General features: G+C 32.7%; 1 protein-coding gene and 1 long non-coding RNA gene across 5 annotated transcripts in view; one reads left to right on the forward strand and one right to left on the reverse strand.

Moving 5' to 3' along the window:
• LOC132350211 (uncharacterized) overlaps nucleotides 1-21,736 on the forward strand; it is a 403,110-nt gene that overhangs the window by 263,098 nt on the left and 118,276 nt on the right. The window lies entirely within an intron of this gene.
• The window catches only part of PCDH15 (protocadherin related 15), a 748,372-nt gene continuing 729,675 nt past the window's right edge, over nucleotides 3,040-21,736 (reverse strand). For 3 of the 4 annotated variants that reach the window (XM_059899157.1, XM_059899156.1, XM_059899158.1), the window contains exon 25: nucleotides 18,621-20,177. In XM_059899157.1, the coding sequence (XP_059755140.1) occupies nucleotides 18,731-20,177 (1,447 nt within the window). In that variant the 3' untranslated portion in view covers nucleotides 18,621-18,730. Of the gene's footprint in view, nucleotides 3,105-4,597; nucleotides 5,470-6,485; nucleotides 6,595-7,454; nucleotides 7,526-12,590; nucleotides 12,630-14,297; nucleotides 14,317-18,620; nucleotides 20,178-21,736 lie in introns of those variants that run through there. The other variant, XM_059899155.1, reaches the window with a different exon arrangement.

The following is a 21,736-nucleotide window of genomic DNA, read 5'->3' on the forward strand; positions in this document are numbered from 1 at the left end:
TAGAATAAAGTCCTATCAAAGTTACTATTCAATCAGTCCAGATTTATGCTGTTAGTTGGTAATGCTTTTGCTGCAATGTATACTTTACCTCAAAATATACTGAGCAAATATTTGATTTGGCTACTCTGTGTAAATACTGCTTACCTTTAGGTATGTCCACTAACTTAGGGACATATTAACTTCATGATTGTTTTTACTGAACTGGTCAACTTGAAATAGCTGAAATATGTCTGCTAAGTAGCTGGAAATATTTTGCATATTTCCTTGTAAAAATTGAACATTAAAATACAGCGACATCTCATATATCAGGGTATTAGTCTTCTGCCAACAACTTTCAGATTTCAAGAACAGTGCTCAGATCCCAATAGTGACCCTGAAAAGCTTCTTAGAATCACAAGACTTTTGCTTGAATCCACATACCTTATCCCTATCTTGGGTTTTAATGATTTTTCAATAACAAGCAAAACAAAGAAAGACACAAACTTTCTCACCAGACGATTCAAAGTAAACTGGAAGATGAATTTTAGAGAGAGGCACAGTGACAAAATTAGTTAAATATCACAGCCTGAAATTAGAGAAAGAAAAAAAAAAAAACCCAACATAATCTATATGCAGAAAGAATACCAGGATGCTAATTGAGATGACCCTGGGACATCAGGAAATTATTAACTTATATTTAGTGATTTCTGATTGAGCATGTAGGAAAACACAATATGCTTAATGTAACTTCTATCCAAAATATTTTATACTAAAAACAATTGCTTTGGTGTTTCAAGGAGTAAGCCCTGGAGTTCAATGGTATTAATGGTAATTACTTCTCAAAAGTAAATATGCATACAAACCACCTTGCGATCTTGTGAGAACATGGATTCTTGTTTAGCAGACCTGGGGGTGTGGGCAAGACTCTATATTTCTAATAAGCTCCCAGTTAATGCTGATAGTTTTTATGGCAAGAGTGTAGCATGCATTAATTTCCAGTAATGTCAGATAAATGAGATGTTACTGTATTAGATCTCAAATACTTTTTGAAATTTGAAATTAAAACATACTACTCATGTAAGTTAAGCTACATACAATTTGTTCACTTTGAAAATAAGGACATAGCATTATAGTAAACAAGTTTTAAAATATGAACCATGTAGGAGGGAAATAGTAACGCATTATTCAATCTTTCAACCATATAATAAGCGTGCATGAGAGAATTTTATTGAAATCTGAACTTGGTCAATAACGTGCAAAATTTGAAGTGAGCTACATCTATAAAATACAAAGCCATAATAAAATTCTGAATTATCTTAAATTATATTACTTCATCCTTTTTATATCTGGAGAGAATGCAACACACAAGGCAAGTTTGGGGGATTTTTTCTGAAAGGATATTTTTTTTTTCATTTCTGTTAATGGTGAAACACTGTGCTTTGTTCAATGGTGAAAAATCAAGACTGTGTTCTTTGATTAAAAAAATGGACCCAGGCGATCATTTTCTGGTCTGCATTTTATGCACATAAACATTATGTGCATTAAAATATTTTATGAATAAACTGGAGCTGGGAAAAGTGAAATACTATAATATGTTTGAAGCTATGAATTTACAGCCTTTATTGGCATTTCACATATTATATAAATTCTTGACCCTGCCAAATTCCTTTATACTGAGTTAGTTAATAAAATATTCATGTTCGGTGGCATTAATGTGAGACTTCTCTGATCTTACTATACTTTCTATACTGAAATTGTGGTTCTAGATGCATTACTGCCTATTTGACCCTTTCTTGCCTCAGGAAGCTTTTGCTCTGATGCTCCAAATAATTATTTAACTTCAAATGGCTACACTAAATTGCCTATTATGATTGGTATGGTTAGAGTGTTTACAGAGTGTGGGGCGCACACCAGGGAAAATTGTAAATGATATTTATAAAAGAGATATGACTTCAAATGTTGTTTAATAGGTCAACATATACATACGAAAACTCTGAAAAACTTTCTATTGGACAATAAGGAAAATAGGCCCATGATTCTACATAATTTACAGAAGATCCCCACATTAACTATCACTCTTTGTAATTCAATCTTTCATTTAAAAAATCAGGATGGTATAGACAGCAACTGTATAAACCCGTTACCTGTAAAATCCTCTAATATAAATTTTTCCCATTTTTTATGAAAAGTAAAATTACATGCACCAAAACAAGTTCCGTGAAGCTAGAGATGAAAAGTAATCTATGTTAATCAACAAAATATAAATGATTATTTAGTAAATTATTTCTTCTTTATTAAAATGAAAAAAATTTCAGGGCCCAACAAAACAGCTAAATGTTTAAATGATGTTATATAGTGAATTGAGAGTCTGTCCAAAAAGATATTTGGGAAGAACAATTAGTTGATACAAATGTGAGTGTAAATCTGTCTCTTTTTAAACTTTAAAGCCTGTTGTTCAATGTTTTAGCTTGTGTGCATGATATAAATCCCATACGTTGGTTTCTCGGTGACAGTAAAAAGGGCAGTTTATTAAAAACTGAAGTAAATATTAAAATAAGTTTAAAAAAAATCAGTCACAGTTTTGTCATTGGTATATGGAGGTTGTTCCAGGGACCCATCCAAAGCTCCTCGTCATCTGACTGCGTGTGGTCACTATTGAAGTCCAGAACCTCCTTGATGTTCTTACTGTCAACCATGGACTCCTGTTCAACTGTGCTTTTCAGCCTGTTCCCCAAAGGCTTCACTGTTGTACTGTCAGTCCCCACGTGGCAAGGGGCAAATGTAACCAGAGTTGGTCTTGTGTTCATTTTCTCAGTAGAAAATGGCCCCTTCGATAATGTGTTCAAGGGGACATTCTCCTCATGTGTCACTGCCAACTTGTCTAGTTTCTTAAAGTGCCTCCCCAATCGAACAGGGGAAGTAACTTTTAAGTTATCGGCAAGGCAGGCACGGCGGGTTCTCACCACAGAGCCATTCTGTGCAATGTATATATTGCCATTGATATTACTGTGGATTTTAGGATTGTGAAGACGGTTTCTCTGACATTCAGGAGCACTCTCTTCTCCAGCTGAGCTACTTTCATACTCTCGATCAACAACTAACTTTATCATTCTTTTTCTTGCCCACTGTCAAAATAAAAAAGCATGAATCATTATTAAAGGAATTAAAAGGGTAAAGATTACAATGCCTGCAAAATTCAAAACCTTTGACAGAAAGCTATCAAAGGTAACAACTCAAGAGGTAGAGGGAAGAACCTTTTTATTAACATCAGTTTCTTTTCCACAAATTCTTCATTGGTTTGAGAGCGTAATAACTTCTGAAAAAAGTTGCTAGGTTGGAAAGTAGACATTTCAGGAAGTACTTGTATTATTTTAGATCAAATTACTGCTATACTGTGGGAAAATAAAAGTATATTGGTTATATTTAAGAATCTGATCCATTCTTTGACAGTTGCTATACTTTTCAGGAAAGTTAAATTGAAAGGAAAGCCCAGCATTATTAGTATATTCTGTTCATGCTAATACTTCCATTCCCAATATTTTAAAGATATTTTTGAACCTACAATATTGTAATTCTTAATTAATCCTCCATTATTAGCCAAACTTTTTGTATAATTTGATGCATTTATTCACTTGAAGCGTCCTGGTTTTCTGGATCATCCCATTTAAATACATGTTAACTTAAAAGAAAATATCTTCCCATCCTGCACAATTTATTTTGTAATACACAAAACAGAAAACTAATGATTGTAAATTTGCCTTTAGTAAGCAACTGGAACACAATGGAAATTTTCACAAATTTATTTTTCTTTTACCAATCCACATTAGAAATGACAAGGTGCAGAGGTGAAAAACTACTTGGTTATTCTTAAAATAGTATTGTCATTTTTGGGATATGTGAAGTACCAACGTGTTACACTAAGTAAGCCATGATTTTGGATTTCCAGATATATATTTCAAAATTATTATGTTACCCAGAAAAAAAATTTATAACTGTTACAATTCAATTTTTTTTCTAAATCCACTTTAATTCCTATCCACAACAGAAAGGAAATGGTAATAACTTTTATTTTTTAAAATTTATATAATTTAACTTCTAATATTTGAAACTGCCAGCTATAAACCTAACTGAACATGTTCATGATATTTTTGATAATATGTTTGCCATTTGAAATGTACATATATGCAAAAGTAGACTTGTAGAGATCTCATTTGTTACAGCTTGTCCTAAGGATTTAAGATGATACAAAACCGCTGTATATATATATATAATATATATATATTCATATAGTCCATTCCAGTAGTCAGAGCATCACTGGCAATACATAATGCCACATTGCATTAACAGAAATCACAGTATGAAATATTAAATACTGAGTAACTGATTGCATGTCTTCTGAATTACTAATATAGGAAAGATCAGTCAGATTTACCCTAATATATTCTGATATACAAATCTGTTTGTTTGGATAGCATATATATTCACTTCTCTGGCATGCTTCCAAATCTTAAGTCAGATAAGAATCATGATCAATTTCCTCCCCTTCAAGTGTCATTTCAGAGAACACACAGAAGGCACTGCACACAAGAGCACTCATCACTGCAAAACTTTCACCTACTGTGATCTCTTTTAAAGTGCTGTGTTGTAACCTTCTGAGCTTGCTCCTGGAGACTTCTTTTGGTTTGCTCGCTTGCTTGGGTCATACTCTGGCACCTGAAAGCCCCAAGGACCTCCAGACTGACTTTCACTACTACTGCTACTCCTACCCGATTCTGACTCCTCCTCACTTTCCACACCTCCTTCCACTGAAGCTGATTCTGCACTGCCCTCCTCAGTGATGTCTTGAGATTCGAGGTCTGTGGGCTCTTCCACAGGGGCCAGCTCACTTTCCTGTTCTTCTGCTGGGTGTTCCTCCTCTTCTTCCAAGTTCCGTTCTTCTGGCTCTTCAGGTAGCTCCTCTTTTCTATCTTTGACTTTCTTGACCTCTTCAGCAATGGGCCTTCTTCTTGCAAGAAAAATGTTCTTCCTTGCCTTTTCTCCTTCTGACTCCGTGGATTCCGATTCTTCTGATTCAGGGGTAGAACTTTCTTCCTCCTCAGAGGGTGTCTCTGTCTCAGACTCCTCTTCTGTCGTCTCAGACTCACTGAACTCGGATTCCTCTTCACTGTATTCAGTATAGTCGCTTGAGGATTCCTCCTCCGACTCTACTGTGCTTTCTGTAGCTTCCTCTTGGTCCAGTGTTAGTTTCAAATAATCTTTATCTTCTGCCTCAAGGCGTCTCTGCCACTCTTCATCCTCAAGGTCAGTGATGCCTCTTCTATCAGCTAGTCCTCTAACTTTCTTAAAAATCATGGGGAATATCCTGGCTCTCTTCCACGTCGTATATGTTGGCTCAGCTGCTGGTGGCTTTTCAATAGTGACAACTACTTCTTCCTCCTCACTAGGCTCTCTAATTTCAACTTTTGGTTTTTTAACTTTCTTTGCCTTTTCCTGAAAATCATGAAAATGCAATTGAAGTGTCAGCTGGGGAATGGTTATTATGTGACCGTGTCTCACACAAGTTAAGCAAGAGTGAATCTGCAGGCTGACAGCTTCATGCAAGTTATAAAACTGGCTTCATAGAACAATCACACAATTCCCTACTGTTTATCCCCACTGCATATAGAGAGAAGGTGTTCAAGGAAATGTAAATTATTTTATTTTAGCTTATACCTTATAATACCAAAATTTAATGCTTTCTCATTTTTTCTTATTCAAAATTTATTTTGCACCTTAGATCAAAAGAGAAAGAAATAAATTAATCATTACCTCTTCCCTCTCCCATCCCTAGACTTTGATTAATAGTTTTATGTATTTGCTTTAACAAAATTTTAAGCAATCAGGAAATTATGATAGCTTATCTGAATAGCTAATGTAAAATCTGACTATTTTTAAAATTTTGAACAGGGTAAAACTACAGTGACATCAAAACTTTTTTCTTTAAAATTTTTGGATAAGTATTCCAAATAAATATTTCAGGCAAAGTATAAGAATTTGATATAGATGAGTTATGGTAATTTAAACTTAAATGATGTAATTCCATTAAGAATACTGGTGGTTTTATTTTTCTCTTATAATTAAAAGATTGATATTGTACTTTTTCATTATTTTTAGGTTTGCTAGACAATGTGGGAGCATTTTGTTTTGCAAAATACTTTTTAACGTATTTGATTATAATATTATCTTTATGGAATAACATTTAGGATTTTATAAAATATACATTTTATTGTGGCTTTATTCCAAGTGTTTAATGTTTTATAGAAATAAATAAAACTTATATAAAAATAATTTCTTTCTATAGACAAGGCAATGGAATGGTTAGCGTTATTAAATTGTTCTATGGAAATCAACTACTAAGTGAATAGGATTTCTGATTTTTGAAATGTTTTGTAGCCTGCTATTCAAATAGGGCTAAAAAATATTATTCTTGAAATATTAACATTACATAAAAAAATTACAGTAATTACCTCTTCCTCCTCATATTCCTCCTCAGCTTCGCCAACCACCTCACCATATTCCTCTTGTCCAGTTGGTGGTAACAAACGACGGCGACTTCCATATTGAGGCATTTCATACCTGTAACAGAAACTTACAACTTTAAGCAGTTTTTCATTTGATCTGTATAACCATGACTGATCTCTGTTTTCTTCTTTTTCTTCATCATTCAATCAACAGATATTTATACAGCACCTGTTGGGCTCCTTGTAAACTAGTTACAAAATCATAGAGAAAGAACTATAACCTGATGACCAATGACTTTTGCCATAATGGTACCCTGGAATAACAAGAAGAACAGTTATTTCAGATTTAAGTTTTAGGAGAGACTAGAGTGAAGAGAAAGGAATATTTTTCCTTGACTAACTGAAGAATTTAGGGCGCCAAATTGATTCTTTCTGAAAGTATGATAGCTTATTCAAAACATAAATTCTCTAAGTTTATAGTAAAAATCTGCTTCAAATATGATCTGTAATGGTCTTTATTTTCCTCTACTGTATGTTTAGAAAGCAGTTAACTTATGTGTGTAGAACTGACTTTTGAAATGCTTATTACTGGATTCTAAAGTATGTTTTCTTCTTCATTTCTCTTGGGCAAATCTTGAGGCTGATTGGTTAGATAAAATGTTAAATATCTCATATGAAAGAAATGGTGAATTCAGGAATTGAGCAAATATGTTTGACTTCTATTTCTGATTTAAATAATTTGAATAATTTTATTGCATTTTTCAAGTTGTAGCCAATATCAATATAAACATCAAAACAGAATTCAATATAGAAACATGGTTAAACTTGATTGAAGCTAAAACTAGATACATAACTCATTTTCAAAAATGAAACTGATGAAATGACACTCATAAAAATGCTAGTAATAAGTCATTTAATAACACCTTATTATTCATAAAAATATTAAGATACTGGATAAAAAATCTGAAGATGTACCCATGCTCATAACTGTAATAATCTTGTCCATATTCCTGGCCAGGATCAATTCCAGACTCCATGGATAACTCCTATTATTCAAAAAGAGAAATCACATTTGAAAATAAATTCTTATCACATTTCAGCTCAATGTCAGATTTCCAGACCTAGTATTCGATGACTCAAAACACTGCTGTCAAAATAACTTTAATTACAAATGTTAGTTAAACATATTCAAATATATATATATATATATATATATATATATATATATATATTTGGCTGTTAACTCTTTTACACAAAATTAAGTTATGCTATTAGAACTGAGGAGGGGGAAAGTAAATTTTGTCTAATGGTAAACCTGTTAAAGATAACGGATAAGCATATCATTTGTTCTTAGATAATTTTAAAAACTATCAATAGACAGTTAATATTTCAATCTATTTAACATATTACTAATACACTTTAGCCTTGAAGAAAATTATAACATTATCTTCAGCACTGTTTCATCATCCTGATAACAATTTTCTAGTATCTAGAGCTCTTCCATTCATCAAATGCTATTCTTATGAAAGGATCTGAAAATAATCATTTATACATTAATAAAAAATGTGCTAATGTGTGATATATCCCAAGGATATTTACACTTTAAAACATACTGCTAATTCTGAATTTAATTTTTTTTTTTAAAGAAATTTGTCAGACAATAGGCCCTTTCGAGGTTTCCAGTTCTAAATTCCAGACAATATTGATTTTTGTCACTCTACACTTATGGAAAGATATTTTTCCTGAGACATACATATAGAACTAGCTTTAAATAACTATTAAATTCAATTTCACTGTATTTCCCTCTTTAACTCTATTTTAACATTTAAATAAGTTGAACTGCCAAGGTTTAACCAAATTAATTTGCAATGAAGTAAGAAAAGGGAAGAAGGAAAACATATAGGTATACACAGGAAAACGAGTGGATACTTATTTCTAAGATCATCTACTATTCATAAGAACTAATTTTGTTGATCCAGATATAGTATGAGTCAGGAAAAGTCCTCTGTGGACACTAATATATCATTTAAAAAGTGTGGAAATTCACAGCCTGCATGATGGAAATGGACAATAGCCTTCACTTGTGCTTTGTTTGGCAAATATCATTTTAAAAAAGTGATTAGTTGCCCAAATGCTAATCAGAAAATGCTGTTAAAGATCTGAGTTTTGATTTCTCTCAAAAAATAAAAAGATGGCAACACTGGGCTCATATTTTTATACTTCATGAATTTAGTTGGTGGTACTACTCCTTAAAGCAATCTTGTTTTCTCCTGGTTACTGCTGTATTCTCAACCACATTATTCTTTACATCTACACCCCCAGTCACAATAGGATGCCCCATCTGCTCTTTTTTTTTTTTTTTTACATTGAATAAACTCTGTTCATTTACATCACTTCCCTAGATTTTTATAAGTTTGCAATTCCTCTACTAAATGTACTCTCTGATGAATTTGCAGTTACAAATACTTTGTGAATTAATTGCAAAAGAATCCAGTTTTGATGTTAAAAAGGATTCAGTTTACCCACAAGATTAACTAAAAGTAAATATATAGATAGATAGATAGATAGATAGATAGATAGATAGATAGATAGATAAATAGATCAGCAATACCATGTTGTGTCAGGGACATGGAGCTCTCATATACTTCTGGAGGGATTATAAATTAGCAAAACCATTTGGGAAATGTTTGGGAATAATACCAAAGTCAAATATATGCATCTCTTTTCACAGAAATTCAATTTAGTTCAGTCTATGTGCCCAACATATATATGTAAAATTGTTCACCAAAATACATCATCTATAACAGCCTAAAACTGAAACTGATGCAAAAGTCCATGAGATAAGCACACTACTACATCACACAGCAGAGATGAATCTCCCCAACAGAATGATGAGCAAAGGAAGTCAGGTACAAAATGAAACATGATTCTATATTATTCTATTTATATAAACTTCAAAAACAGACAAACCAATCTAGGTGTTAGAAACCAGGTAAAAAGTTTTCAATTAGCAGTAATCACACTTTGGAAAAACCTCATTGGCTACAATATTGCTGCTACTGAGCAATAAACGGCTCTATTTAGAAGGAACTCATGCCATTTGTGATGACAACATGAAATGAACCTTGAAGGCATTATGCTAAGTGAAACAAGCCAGACAGAGAGATACAAATACTGTATGGTATTACTTATATGTGGAATCTGAAAATAAAAAAACAAATTAAAAGCCAAACTCATAGAAACAGAGTAGAAAAGTGGTTGCTCAGTGCAGGAAATAGGGAGAGGTTAGTGAAAGTGTCCAAATTTTCAGCTATAAGATGAACAAGGTCTGAGCGTCTAATATAAAACATGGTGACTACAGTTGGTAACACTGTACTGTATGACTGAAATTTGCTAAAAGGGTACAACTTAAATATTATCACCAAAAAAATAAAAATTAAAAAAAAGATAAATATGTGAGGATGGATGTGTTAGTCTTTTCACAGTGTATACATATGTCAAATCACCACAATGGACACTTGAAATATCTTACAATTTAATTTGTCACTTATACCTCGATAAAGCTGAAATTAAATATATGTATTAAATACTTATCTTGGGAAAAAAGAAGCTAGGTGAGTGGTTAGGGAAAGGAGAAATAATATCTGAGTGTTAACATGGAGGGGCTTCTGGAGAGCTAGTAGGGCATGAGCACGCTGTAAAAATTCATTTTGCTGCACTATATGATTTTATGTCTGCAGTTTTATTTCCAATAAAAATGTTTATTGTAGGAAAAGGTTTATTGTAGGAAGCCAATTCAGACCAATAAGAAATTGGGACAAAGTTAAAGTCTAAATTTGACTTATTCAAATTAAATACTTAAAAAAATACACATTTCATATTGGTAGGCTTAGACTTTTGAGGCATCCAAAACGCAACGTAATTATACTGGTTTAAATGAAGCAAATAGGTCTCAGAAGTAAGACTTAACTACTTGACCAATGCATGTTTTATCTAATACATAGGGAGACTGAGCAAAGACTGCCAAATGATTTAAGTTGAAACCTAAATGTCCATCAATGGAAGAATGTATAAAGAAAATGTGGTACATAACGGAGTATTATTCAGCCTTAAAAAAAAAGAAAAGAAAAAACTCTTGCCATATGCTACCACATGGATGAACCTTGAGAACACTGTGCTAAGTGAAATAAGCCAGTCACAGAAGGGCAAATGCTGCGTGACTTCACTTACATGTGTTATCTTAAATAGTCAATCTCAGAGAAGCAGAAAGTAAAATGATGGTTGCCAGGGGATGGGGAGAGGGGGAAATGTGGCGTTGCTATGTAACAGGTCTAAAGTTTCAATTAAGCAAGATGAAAAAGTTTAGAGGTTGCTGTGCAGCATTCTGCTTATAGCTAACAATACTGTATTGCGAACTTAAAAATTTAAGAAGAAAGATCTCAAGTTATGTGTTCTTACAACAATTTTAAAAAAAACCAAAGGTTTTGAAGTTGAATTCTAATAACTTTTAGCAATAATGAAAAATATTTATGGAAACATAATGCGACTGAGTGGATTTCAGATTTTAAAATAATCAATTTTCTTTACAGACACGTACTTTTTCTTTTTCTCTGAACAGTAAATGAAATTCAGCTCTTGCTAGCTACAATATATATCTGGCATCAAATGACTTTAAAAAATACAATAGAAGGATAGAGCAACTGGGGAAGAACCCAGGAAACTCAATCATAGATTTAATCTGTCACTCTATAGTCTGTAGGGAGAGATAGGAGCTAGTAGAAGGGAATACTCTGAAGGGTCAGTCTTGGATACTTCTACCACCCAGAAAAAAAGACAATGGAGGAAGGACTTGGTGACCATGAAGCTCCTTAAGTCAGCCCGAAAACATAGTGGAATAGTGGCCTTTTTTGCTGTTCCACACAGTCCCTGTTGCCAAAGATGCTTTTATGGGCAGATCAAATGCTTAATGTTATTTTAAAAATTAATTTTTGCTGACCACACACACATAGAATTAACCTAGTATCTTATTGACCAAAGTATAAAAGTTTATACTGATGCAAACAAAACAAGAAAAATAACTACCATTTACTGAATTTCTTCCCACTATGTCCCAGCTGCTGAGCTAGGAGCTTATATATTAAATATTACTGCCAACATTCTATAAAAGATGAAATTGATGCTTAGGAGGATACATAGCTTGACTAAGGCCTTGCATCCAGTAACTGGCATTTGGATTTTAACTCTGAGTTATCAGATTCAACAGTTTATGGAGAAGTCTCCATGGAAATTTTTGATAAAATATATAAAAGTTGAATATTCCTGTCACTCAACCTCTCAATTTTGGGGAGTAAATTCTAACCACAAAATGCCTGTCTTTAGCAAAGTTAAGATTCTGTTGTTGAGAAATAGGAATAAAGGAATAATTTTTTTAAGTGGAGCTTATAAAATACTAAATTTTCCAAAGTAAGGAGATATTTAAAATTAACTTTAATATATATGCTTTTTATTTAGGAAGTATATACGAATAATAAATAAATAAATAAAAATGATATGCATTTATTATATAACTCCAAATATCTTTTTTCTTTTTGCAGAAGAACATGTCATAGGCATCTTAAAACAGACATGTGCCCAAAGGCAGTATTTTGAATCACATTTCAATGATTAAAGTCTGTTTATCACAACCTAATTTCTACCTTTGTGATTTCAGCACAGATGTCAGCGGTCTTTCTTCAGACTTTGCCTAACCTAAATCTGATCTCAAGAACAGTTCTGATGAATCTAGATTCACTAAGATAACTGACAGATCAGGTTCATGACTCGCTTCATTTAATGATTGCTTGTTTTTAATAGGAACAAAGGTCTTATTTATCTAACTCCCAGAGAATGAAGCTAAAAATTTGGAATTTCAGTCACCAGAAAACAGCAGAGAGGTGATTTGCTTGCTTATTTATTTGCTTAGTTGTTTTAATTTAAAAACACCTCTTCTCTTCCTTGTAAAATTATGCCATACTGGCAGCCACCCACTCTGTCCACATGTTAGATGGGCCTCAAAGTCACATAAAGTATTGTCAAGACTCAGTGAAGGTTGAAAAGAAAAAAAATTGATACCTCTGGTTTAAGGAGAGAAGGCCTCAGCAGTTGTTGTTGCTGCCAAAGGAAAGTAAAATAGAAAAAGTTTTAGAAAATAATTCAGGTGGAAAAAGTAGATTATCATTGAAAAGAGAGAAAAAAAGGCCACAGCTTAAAACTGGTTACCTTGGGTTATGATTTATTATTCATGTGATAGCTACTAACAGCATTAAATAATATTTTGACTATTAATGTTAGACCATAATTAATTAATATGCTTTAATTTCATCATTGTTTTAATTAACATCAAAGCTAATAACCTTAATAAATAAAAATCTATAAATGATTTTTTGGTTTAAGCTTCATAGTACAAAGAGTCATTTATGGTTCTGAAGCACTTTAAGTATCACACAATTCTTTTTAGCAAATTTAACCTTGTTTTAAATTGCCCCTCTTTTTTTCTCCCCAGTCATATTATATATAATCAGGTTCATGAGGAAGAAGGGTAGGGCACACAAAATAATGATATGGTTGTAATATATTCATCATTATATTTAAGACATGCTCCCCATTTTTCTTTTTACCAAAATGTGGATTGCTTGAACTCAAGCATTAAGCACGTTTTCAGAAATTCTTTTGTGATTAAAGAAATTGTCCTTCCTCAGTTTTTGCAGAGATCATTTCCCACTGCCCCCCATTTCACCCATATTTTTCAAAAAACACAGTCTCTATTGATCTGTTTCATGATAATTTATACTTTAACCAGATGAAAACAAGATACACAATTCAAATTTTGGCTTCTCAACTTTTGAGGGGAATAGTTATACAACATAAATCTTAAAGTAAGCATTGGGAAAGCGGGCAGAGAAGTTCAGGGAGATAATCCTACCAATGAACCAACTGTTTGAAATGGCCAATAGAACAACTATTTGACTGAAGGGATAGATTTTCCATGATACAGATGTTAATGAGTTAGTGCAGTTAAGGTATTCACTTAAAGGGGTAGGAAGTTGGAGTTAGAGATATTCTGATTCAATCTGTTAGCCGTTATAATTATTCCTGAAAATCAGTTTTTCTTAAATGCATTTATTTTGATTTACAGAAAACCTAGGTCATATGAATTCTAAACTGTTAGCCAATTAGGTCATATGCTTACTTCATTCTCTTAACTGAAGAGCTGTATGCCAAACTATACTAACTTCTCAGTGATTCATTGATAGCACTACTTACAGTATTATTCACCAAATACCATTGGCCAGAATGCCCAGTATCTTCTCTGTAGACTGAGAGTCAAATTAACACAAAGAAAAGCCACAGCTTTCTAATAGTCTGACTTGTTTTTAACTCTTCAAAAGCTCAAGCTCAAACATGGTAGGAATGAGCCTTGGACTGATTAAAAAAAAAAAGTATCTAAATTAGAAACCGTTTCTAGATTAGATTTATAGCCTTAGAAAAATAAATTTGGGGGAATGTCACAATATTGAGAGATAATAATTCAGGAAAAAATAAATTTATCTTTGAAAAGTTCGGCAGTTGATCTTTGTTCACCCATTGAATAATAGACATAAAACCCCAAAACAAAGAAGCAACAAATATACAAGAAAATGAATAGCAAAGCATACTTATAAGTTTTGTTAAAATAAATGAAAATACCCTCATTTTGAAAGAATGTAAATCAGTCCTGCCTATAACATAAATATTGTCCTAATAAGCTTATAATGTAACATAACACCATAAAGCCCTTACCTCTGATGTATAACCTCTCCTGCAAGGCAGAAACGAAGAAATCAGTATTAAACATCTTGGATTTTCAGATTAAATAGAATTATAGATAAGGGTAATTTAAGAAAATCAGAGAAAAACTGAGAAGGTAAATTTTTCTAAAATGTTGTCTCAGTGAGAAATATATTTTGTGGCAGTATCAAGACAGGAGAATCAAGGTTTCATGCCTGCATTATTAAAAATAATTATCACTCCAGACCCTCATTCCATATGAACACCAAACCATTCACAATCTATTTTATCTCAATGGTGTATAATAACATACTTTGTTATGATCAGTTGTATTAAAAATATTCTACATCATGTCTGTCCTAAACAAGTCTTGATACATGTAAGATACTCATTTGGGGAAAAGATATGCTTCATACATGAAAAACATATTGGTACAGGACAAAAAAAAATATCTCCATGACTAGAACATATTCTTCCAAATGTTTGTAAGACTTTTTTGTGTCAAATTATTCTAAAAATAATAAATGCAAAATATTGACTAGCCTTTAAAGGTCAATTACATTATTAAACATGAAGTAAAAGAGTTTTTAGAGATATAATAGCCAAACATTCAATATTACCTAAAGATTATAAAGTTAAATGGACAAGTAAGTGAAACAGTTGACTGTACTTGAGAGGGAAAAAAGCATGGAATCTTTTCAATGTTGAATGTCATTAATTATGAAGATTTTTCATTTATTATTCATTAAACACTTGACCTAAAATATAAAACTGGTGCTGTTGACTACGCTATATGAAATTAATAAACAATTGCAATGAAGATTTATTATGAAGACTTTCTAAAGTTCAGCAAAACAATCTGTAGAAAATTTATTTAAAATATTTCAAGGACTTTAAAAAATAAGTCTGCTTATTTGAATGCATCTTAAGTGGTTAAGGCATTGTTGATTGAAATCGTTGGTAATAATGGTAATATAGTGCTTATACGCATATATTGCTATCAGCAATTTATTACAATAGTCCTCCCTTATCTGTGGTATCTCTATCTGCTACCTGCAGTCAACCATGGTCCAAAAACATTAAATGGAAAGTTCTGGAAATAAAAAGTTTGTAAGTTTTAAATTGCACTCCAATCTGAGTAGCATTATGAAACCTCACACCGTCCTTCTCTGTCCCTCCCAGGATATGAGTAGGCCCTTTTTCCAGTATATCCATGCTGTATACACTACCCGCCCATTAGTATAGGACAGAAAAGTATATACAGGGTTTGGTACTATCCGAGGTTTCAGGCATCCACTGGGGGTGTTGCAGGGTGCTTATATTATATGGTTCTGCCAATAGGGGAATGATAATCCTAAAGCATTTAGAAGTTTAGACATTTTCAGCTTTTACTCAATTTGTATCTTTTAGAAATATGTAGAGTTGAGAGCTCATATTTAGGTTTTAATAATGACTACTGAGTCACATATGTAATATAAAATATCCAATAAAACCTATATTTTTTTTTCTAGGATATTTAAATTGCTTCTTTTCATTAGCAATATTTTCCATAATGTAGGAACTAAAAAATATCAATAGATGAACTATACTTTTTTGTTGAACTATACTTTTTGAACCTTTTTGTTGCCTTTTATTTAGTTATTTGTATTGTTTGTCTTAGCTCAAAGGCAAAAAGTAACTCAGAAAAGGTAAACAACAGAATCAATATGTGTAGTTATCTGTCTGCTTTCAATTAACATGACTTCCTACTGATCCTTATGAAACCATTCATATGATATTGATGCGTCTTGTTATGTAGTTTATATCCAATGTGTATTAATTTTTCATTTTACACCATTTGTATGTATTACTGTTTACTTTTAACAATAAGGATAATGTATGGTAACCTGTTTATGTCTTTTAATAAGGTACCTAATAATTTCTTGTGCACTAACTGGATCATAATAAGTGCAGAATGAAAAAAGGGCATTCTGTTTTTAGAGGTTGGTTGTCAGGTTATGGGGGCTTAAGAGCTGTGGAGAGAAATAATATTTTGGCTTGTATACTCAAAGAATATTTTTAGGTCTCATGTAGAAGATGTTCCAATTGACTTTTATGATGAAGGGAATCTCTAAATATAATGTGTCAGTGAAACACTAGATTAAATATAAAACATGGCAATGGACGTTTCATTTGAAAAGTGTAAGATGCAAGAGGGAGGGGGTATGGGGATATATGTATACGTATAGTTGATTCACTTTGTTATAAAGCAGAAACTAACACACCATTTTAAAGCAATTATACTCCAATAAAGATGTTTAAAAAAAAAAAGAAAGAAAAAAGAGTTCCCAGTCAAAAAAAGATACTAATAAATTTTTTAAATTATAAAAATGCTATAAAAAAGGACAAAGTAACAATTTAATAAGGCTATACATACCTACATAAAATTGTTATTTGGATTTCTTATATTTCTTTGGTAATTATTTAGAGATTTCATTATCAAAGAATTCTAAGGAATTATCAAGACATTTCTTTCACATTTCCAAGAGGTTGATACAAAATAGCATGAACACACACACACACACGCACACTTGCACATTAAAGGCTTACACAGTTGTCAATAATACCTTGTCAGAGTCCGCCAAATAGCACAAGTTCTCATGCATATGACCAGCTGCCAACAAAAACTCCAACTGAAGTTTTTCAGTGAAAGAGAGAAAAAATTCATGTTCAAGAACCCCAGGAAAAAAAATTACTCTTGATTTGGATGAAAAGAATCTGAAGTAGAGGAACTAATGAAAATAATTAACTTTACGTTTTTTATTTGATATTGTTAATTGGGGATGCCAGATCAAATTCTTGAAAAAATGTCACATAATATGAGTCAAACAAAACCAATGAAATGATGCATTCATTGTAGGGCTCTGAATCTATATTAATATACTTACAATGGCAATTATCAAGCAAGACTTTCCCTATATTTTGGAATTGTGTTTTTCTCTGTGCAGACTTATATCTTCTAAAATATTAAAGCTGAAGAGTATAATAAACAATTACACTTGTATTCAAAGTGGGGATTTCCAGTAAACAAAATTTATTCCATGTGTGAGATGGAAAAAACAAAGTAATTACTTGATGGTCCAGTGTAGCTTTCATTAGGACAGAAAGATGGTACTTAGCTTAGCTGATGCCTTTAAGAATTTAACAAGTTTAGCTCTAAGATGTAAGAACAACTACAACTACCGAAATTTCTACCTAGAGTATAATTTTTTTATTTTCTTTGCCTAAACCAAAGAGGAAAGACATATATAAAACTGGTGACAGTTCACCAGATATATTCCACTTGATTTCTATTTGAAATTTTTATATTTCATTTACATGCTATAGGCTAAATTTGGATGATTTATCCATAGCAATTAAAAGTAACTAGGAATAAAACTGATAATGCATTTTTCTAAATTTTAATACATAAGCACGTTTTATACTATTGATAAACTTAATGGATATAATTTTCAACAATGAAATAATAACTGAATTCACACTAGATAAAACTTTGTAGGCATTTACTTAACCTTCTTTTGCTGAAACAGATGAGAATTTATTTATTAAACTGGAGATAAATATTATTTTTGAAGGAGAATCTTATGATAAAATTATAATTAAGGAGATGATATAATAATGTGAACAAGCAAAACTAAAGAGCACTTTAAACATTTGTGGGAACAATGAAATGTCTTACAGAAGTCAGCAACTCAAGATTTATTTCCATTATAAAGAAGGGAAGAGAAAGCACAATGAGAAATAAATAGAATAAGACAGCAATTGAAAAAAGTAAAAGATTTATCAAATGTATAAGCATACTAGGAAGATAAAAGCAAGCCAGAGTAAAGGGTGTTCTTATAAGAAAACAGATGTCTACATCTTATAGCACCTGAGATTTATTTTGGAATACCATAATGTCTGTCATCTCCTACATTTCTAGATACATAACATTTTACTTTGGTAGTATTTCTTCTTACCAAATACATAGGCTTCAAGGAAATAACAGAACATATGATATCATTTTTTAGCTTACTTGTAACAGTCTGCAGTTTTCCTGGAACACTCATATAAAACTATGATCAAAAAGTAAATGTAAAACTTAACATGATAAACAAACATTGGTTTAAGTTGGATATCTAACTTTCATGCCCATATATGCCCATTGAAAAATAGATTGAAATTACTTACTTTTTAAATAAATGTAGACAAATAATACTACTTCGTAGTTAAGAAAATTAAGGTAAATCTATAATATGAGTTAGTAATGGTGAGATTAATAATCTTTTAAATTAAAAATGAGGAAAAACCAGCATTGCATTGAGTTTCAAGTAAAAGAATGGAATCTTCTTTAATGTTCAAATTTGCCTCCACTTGAAGCTTATGGTCAACAAAAGAGTTGTCCATTTAAAACCAGAAAAGCAACATTACAGTGAAGTAGAGTGACTGTGAGTTTGTTTTTCAATTCCCTCAACAATATTGTGCAAATTCTCCTGGTTTTGTTCAGATGTCATTTCCATATTTGTTGTCTCTGAAGGGCAACTCATTTGAAGTTTTAAGAGGTGTGCTTGTGGATTATTTTTTTCTATTTGACTGTACATGTTAGCTACTGACTTTTCAAGTTCTGCTAAGTTTTTTATATGCTTGAGGATGCCTTTTGGTTCCCTGTGAGGATTTGCATTACACACTGTTGTTGATGTTGACAGCTGTATCGCAGTGGACTTCATTTCCTTGGCTGGTGTCACATTGACAGTGTGTTTAATAGCTGGTGTAAACACACACTTCGTGGATGGAACTGAAGTCGAAGGAGGCAGTGAAGAAGGAAGAGGAGGAGATGGTGGAGGAAGAGAGGAAAGCGAAGGTGGAGGAGAAGTAGAGGAAGGAGGAGGGGGACCAGAAAGTGGAAGAAGTGGAGGAGGAGGAAGAATAGAAGGAGGGGAAGGAGGAAGACTGGAAAGAGCAAAAGGAGTAAGGATAAGAGGCACAGGAGGAGGAGGAGGAGGAGGAGAAGGAGGAGGAGGAGGAGGAGGAGAGATTTTTAGTGGATGGGGAAGGTTTTCGAAAATGTCCCTTTTGGTTTCAAAAGTCATCATACAAGTGGATGCCTCTCTGCTAAGGAGTGCAGAACTTAAAATGCAAGGCATTGACGGAGAAAGTTCCAAGGAACAGACAGCAGGAGAAACAACAACATTAGGTTCTGATTTGAGTTCCACAGGTCTTGAAACGGTTGGCAAAGTGGAGAATGAGGAGTGAGACCAAGGAGAGGAAAGTGAAGAGTCTGAAGACAGAGATTGCAACTGTTCTGTTCCTTGTATAATCAGTGATTCACTTTGCCTTATTTCCTCTTTTTCTGTTACATTTGTGCCTTCAGCTGTAAGCAAGGGTCTATTGTTACCTCTTTTGTTTGGATTGGTTCCAGTACTTTCATTTTCAGCTTCCTGCCTGTTGCTTTGCCTTTGCTTTAGAGCTATGGTTTCTGACCTATTGGGAAGTTCCCACATTGGTCTCCTAGGTAAGCAGATTGGCCGATTCCACATCCTCTGAATCTTTTCTCTTGGGCCCCTCAGAAACTCATTCTTGGCTTGCATTTTGGGTAAAAATGGCTCTACAAAATCTGTTCTTAGTAAAAAGTCCGAATTTGTTGGTCTTTGATCTGTATATTCCTTGTAAATGGTACTGTGGGTATTTAAGTCGTTGTCATCAGACATCAGTGTGAATTCTCTTGCAGACTTGGGCCAGCTGTTCTTAACAGATCCATCTACATGAGTCTGCTTGTGAGCCTCAACAGTATTGGAAGAAAAGTGCTGATGTTTCCTGTCTTCTGAGACTGATTTATTTTCCCTGCTTTGTTGGAAATGGTAGAGAAGGAAAAGACTTGAAAGAAAAGAAGATAATGAAATGTAAGGAAACAGGTTGTGACATAGCTTTTATGAGAAAGATGTTTTTATGGTTCTCATTACTACTTCAAAATATAAAAGGCCAAATAACACTAATCTACTGAAGCAAGCCATTACTTTGATGTTTCTGTTCTCAAAAAGGCAGGGCAGGAAAAGCTAGAGAGCTGTGAGCAGCATGAGAAATTTTCATTTTTTAAAAAATGTGTCAATCTGCACACTGATTTTTTTTTCTTTTTTTAGTTTCCATGTGAAGCTTCCATGACCACACATAACAGTTCTCTCGTGTATAAATCACTGTTCTCCAAATTGCAGACCAGCATGTTGGCTAGTGGTTTCATACACTTTGCCTTGTTTAAGGATGCTCAGAGCTGACTGTTTTGAGGAAAGGATCCTTAGCTGTATCTGATTCAGTACCTGTCCATTATCTCTCATTTTAGTAATTCTGTCCTGGAGCTAAAAGTACTCTCCTATTTGAGATAAAGCTTGCAAGAGGATACAGAAAGAGCCCCTCAATTTTATGCTTAATAGTTTAAAAACACTATAAATATTACAAATAAGAAGAGGGGCTTCTGGTGTTTCTTTTGAACATGATATGGATCAAATTTTAGTCAAGACTCACTTTAATGAAAAGATATACTAATATAACATAGTTTTGATATCACTGAAAGATTTGCTCAGACATGGTCACTGAGTCATAGTGGCTGTGTGTCAGAATAAAATTGGATAATTCAAAGGGCACAAATAAGTGTCTCTAATGAAAGCATTGGGACCCTCTCCCCAGAAAGACTGGGGACTTGTGGTTTTAAACAGTCTGTCATTAGACTTTGCTCTCAAGCTCAGAGTAACAGATTTATTTTCGTTATTTAATATTTACCAACATAGTAGAAATGAAATAAAAGGGAAATTTTTTGAAAAAAAATTAAAATCCACATTGACACAAAGCCACATCCTAATAAAAATTAGGATGAGAGGTGAGACAATAAAATGATATATAAAGCCAAAGTTATTATTGTGGCATTTGGCAAAAATACAAACTGGAAGAGAGAATTCTTACAGGTGGTCAGGACCTCCTGAATAATTCAAAAGTGGAGACAACTTGGATTAAATCAACAGCAATCACTTTTAAAACCTTAAAAAGTAGTTTTAAAAAATCAGGGTTGACATTATATAGCAGTTGTTTCTGTGTAGATCTGTTCTTGGTTTTCTTTTTCTTGGAAAGAACTGTCTATACAATGATACCACATCATTTTTGATGGAAAGATATCCATAAATATTTTTAACAAATTAAAAAATAAGGAGAATTTTGAAACTCCTTTTGCTAGGCACAGGTACTATCAGTGGGAACACTTGTTTAAACTCATGCAATTTCAAGATATCAAGAGGGAATGAGGTATAGAAGATAACTTTCTTTTTAAAAGTAAATGTACAGTAAAAGATGAAGATTACTGTATATAGTCTAAAACAGCAGTTAATCTATTCTATTGCATCTTTTTTTTCTAATACCCTTGTATTAGAATGATATTATTTACTTACTTA

The sequence above is a fragment of the Balaenoptera ricei genome, chromosome 16 (assembly GCF_028023285.1).
Source record: "Balaenoptera ricei isolate mBalRic1 chromosome 16, mBalRic1.hap2, whole genome shotgun sequence".
NCBI classification, from domain to species: Eukaryota; Metazoa; Chordata; class Mammalia; order Artiodactyla; family Balaenopteridae; genus Balaenoptera; species Balaenoptera ricei.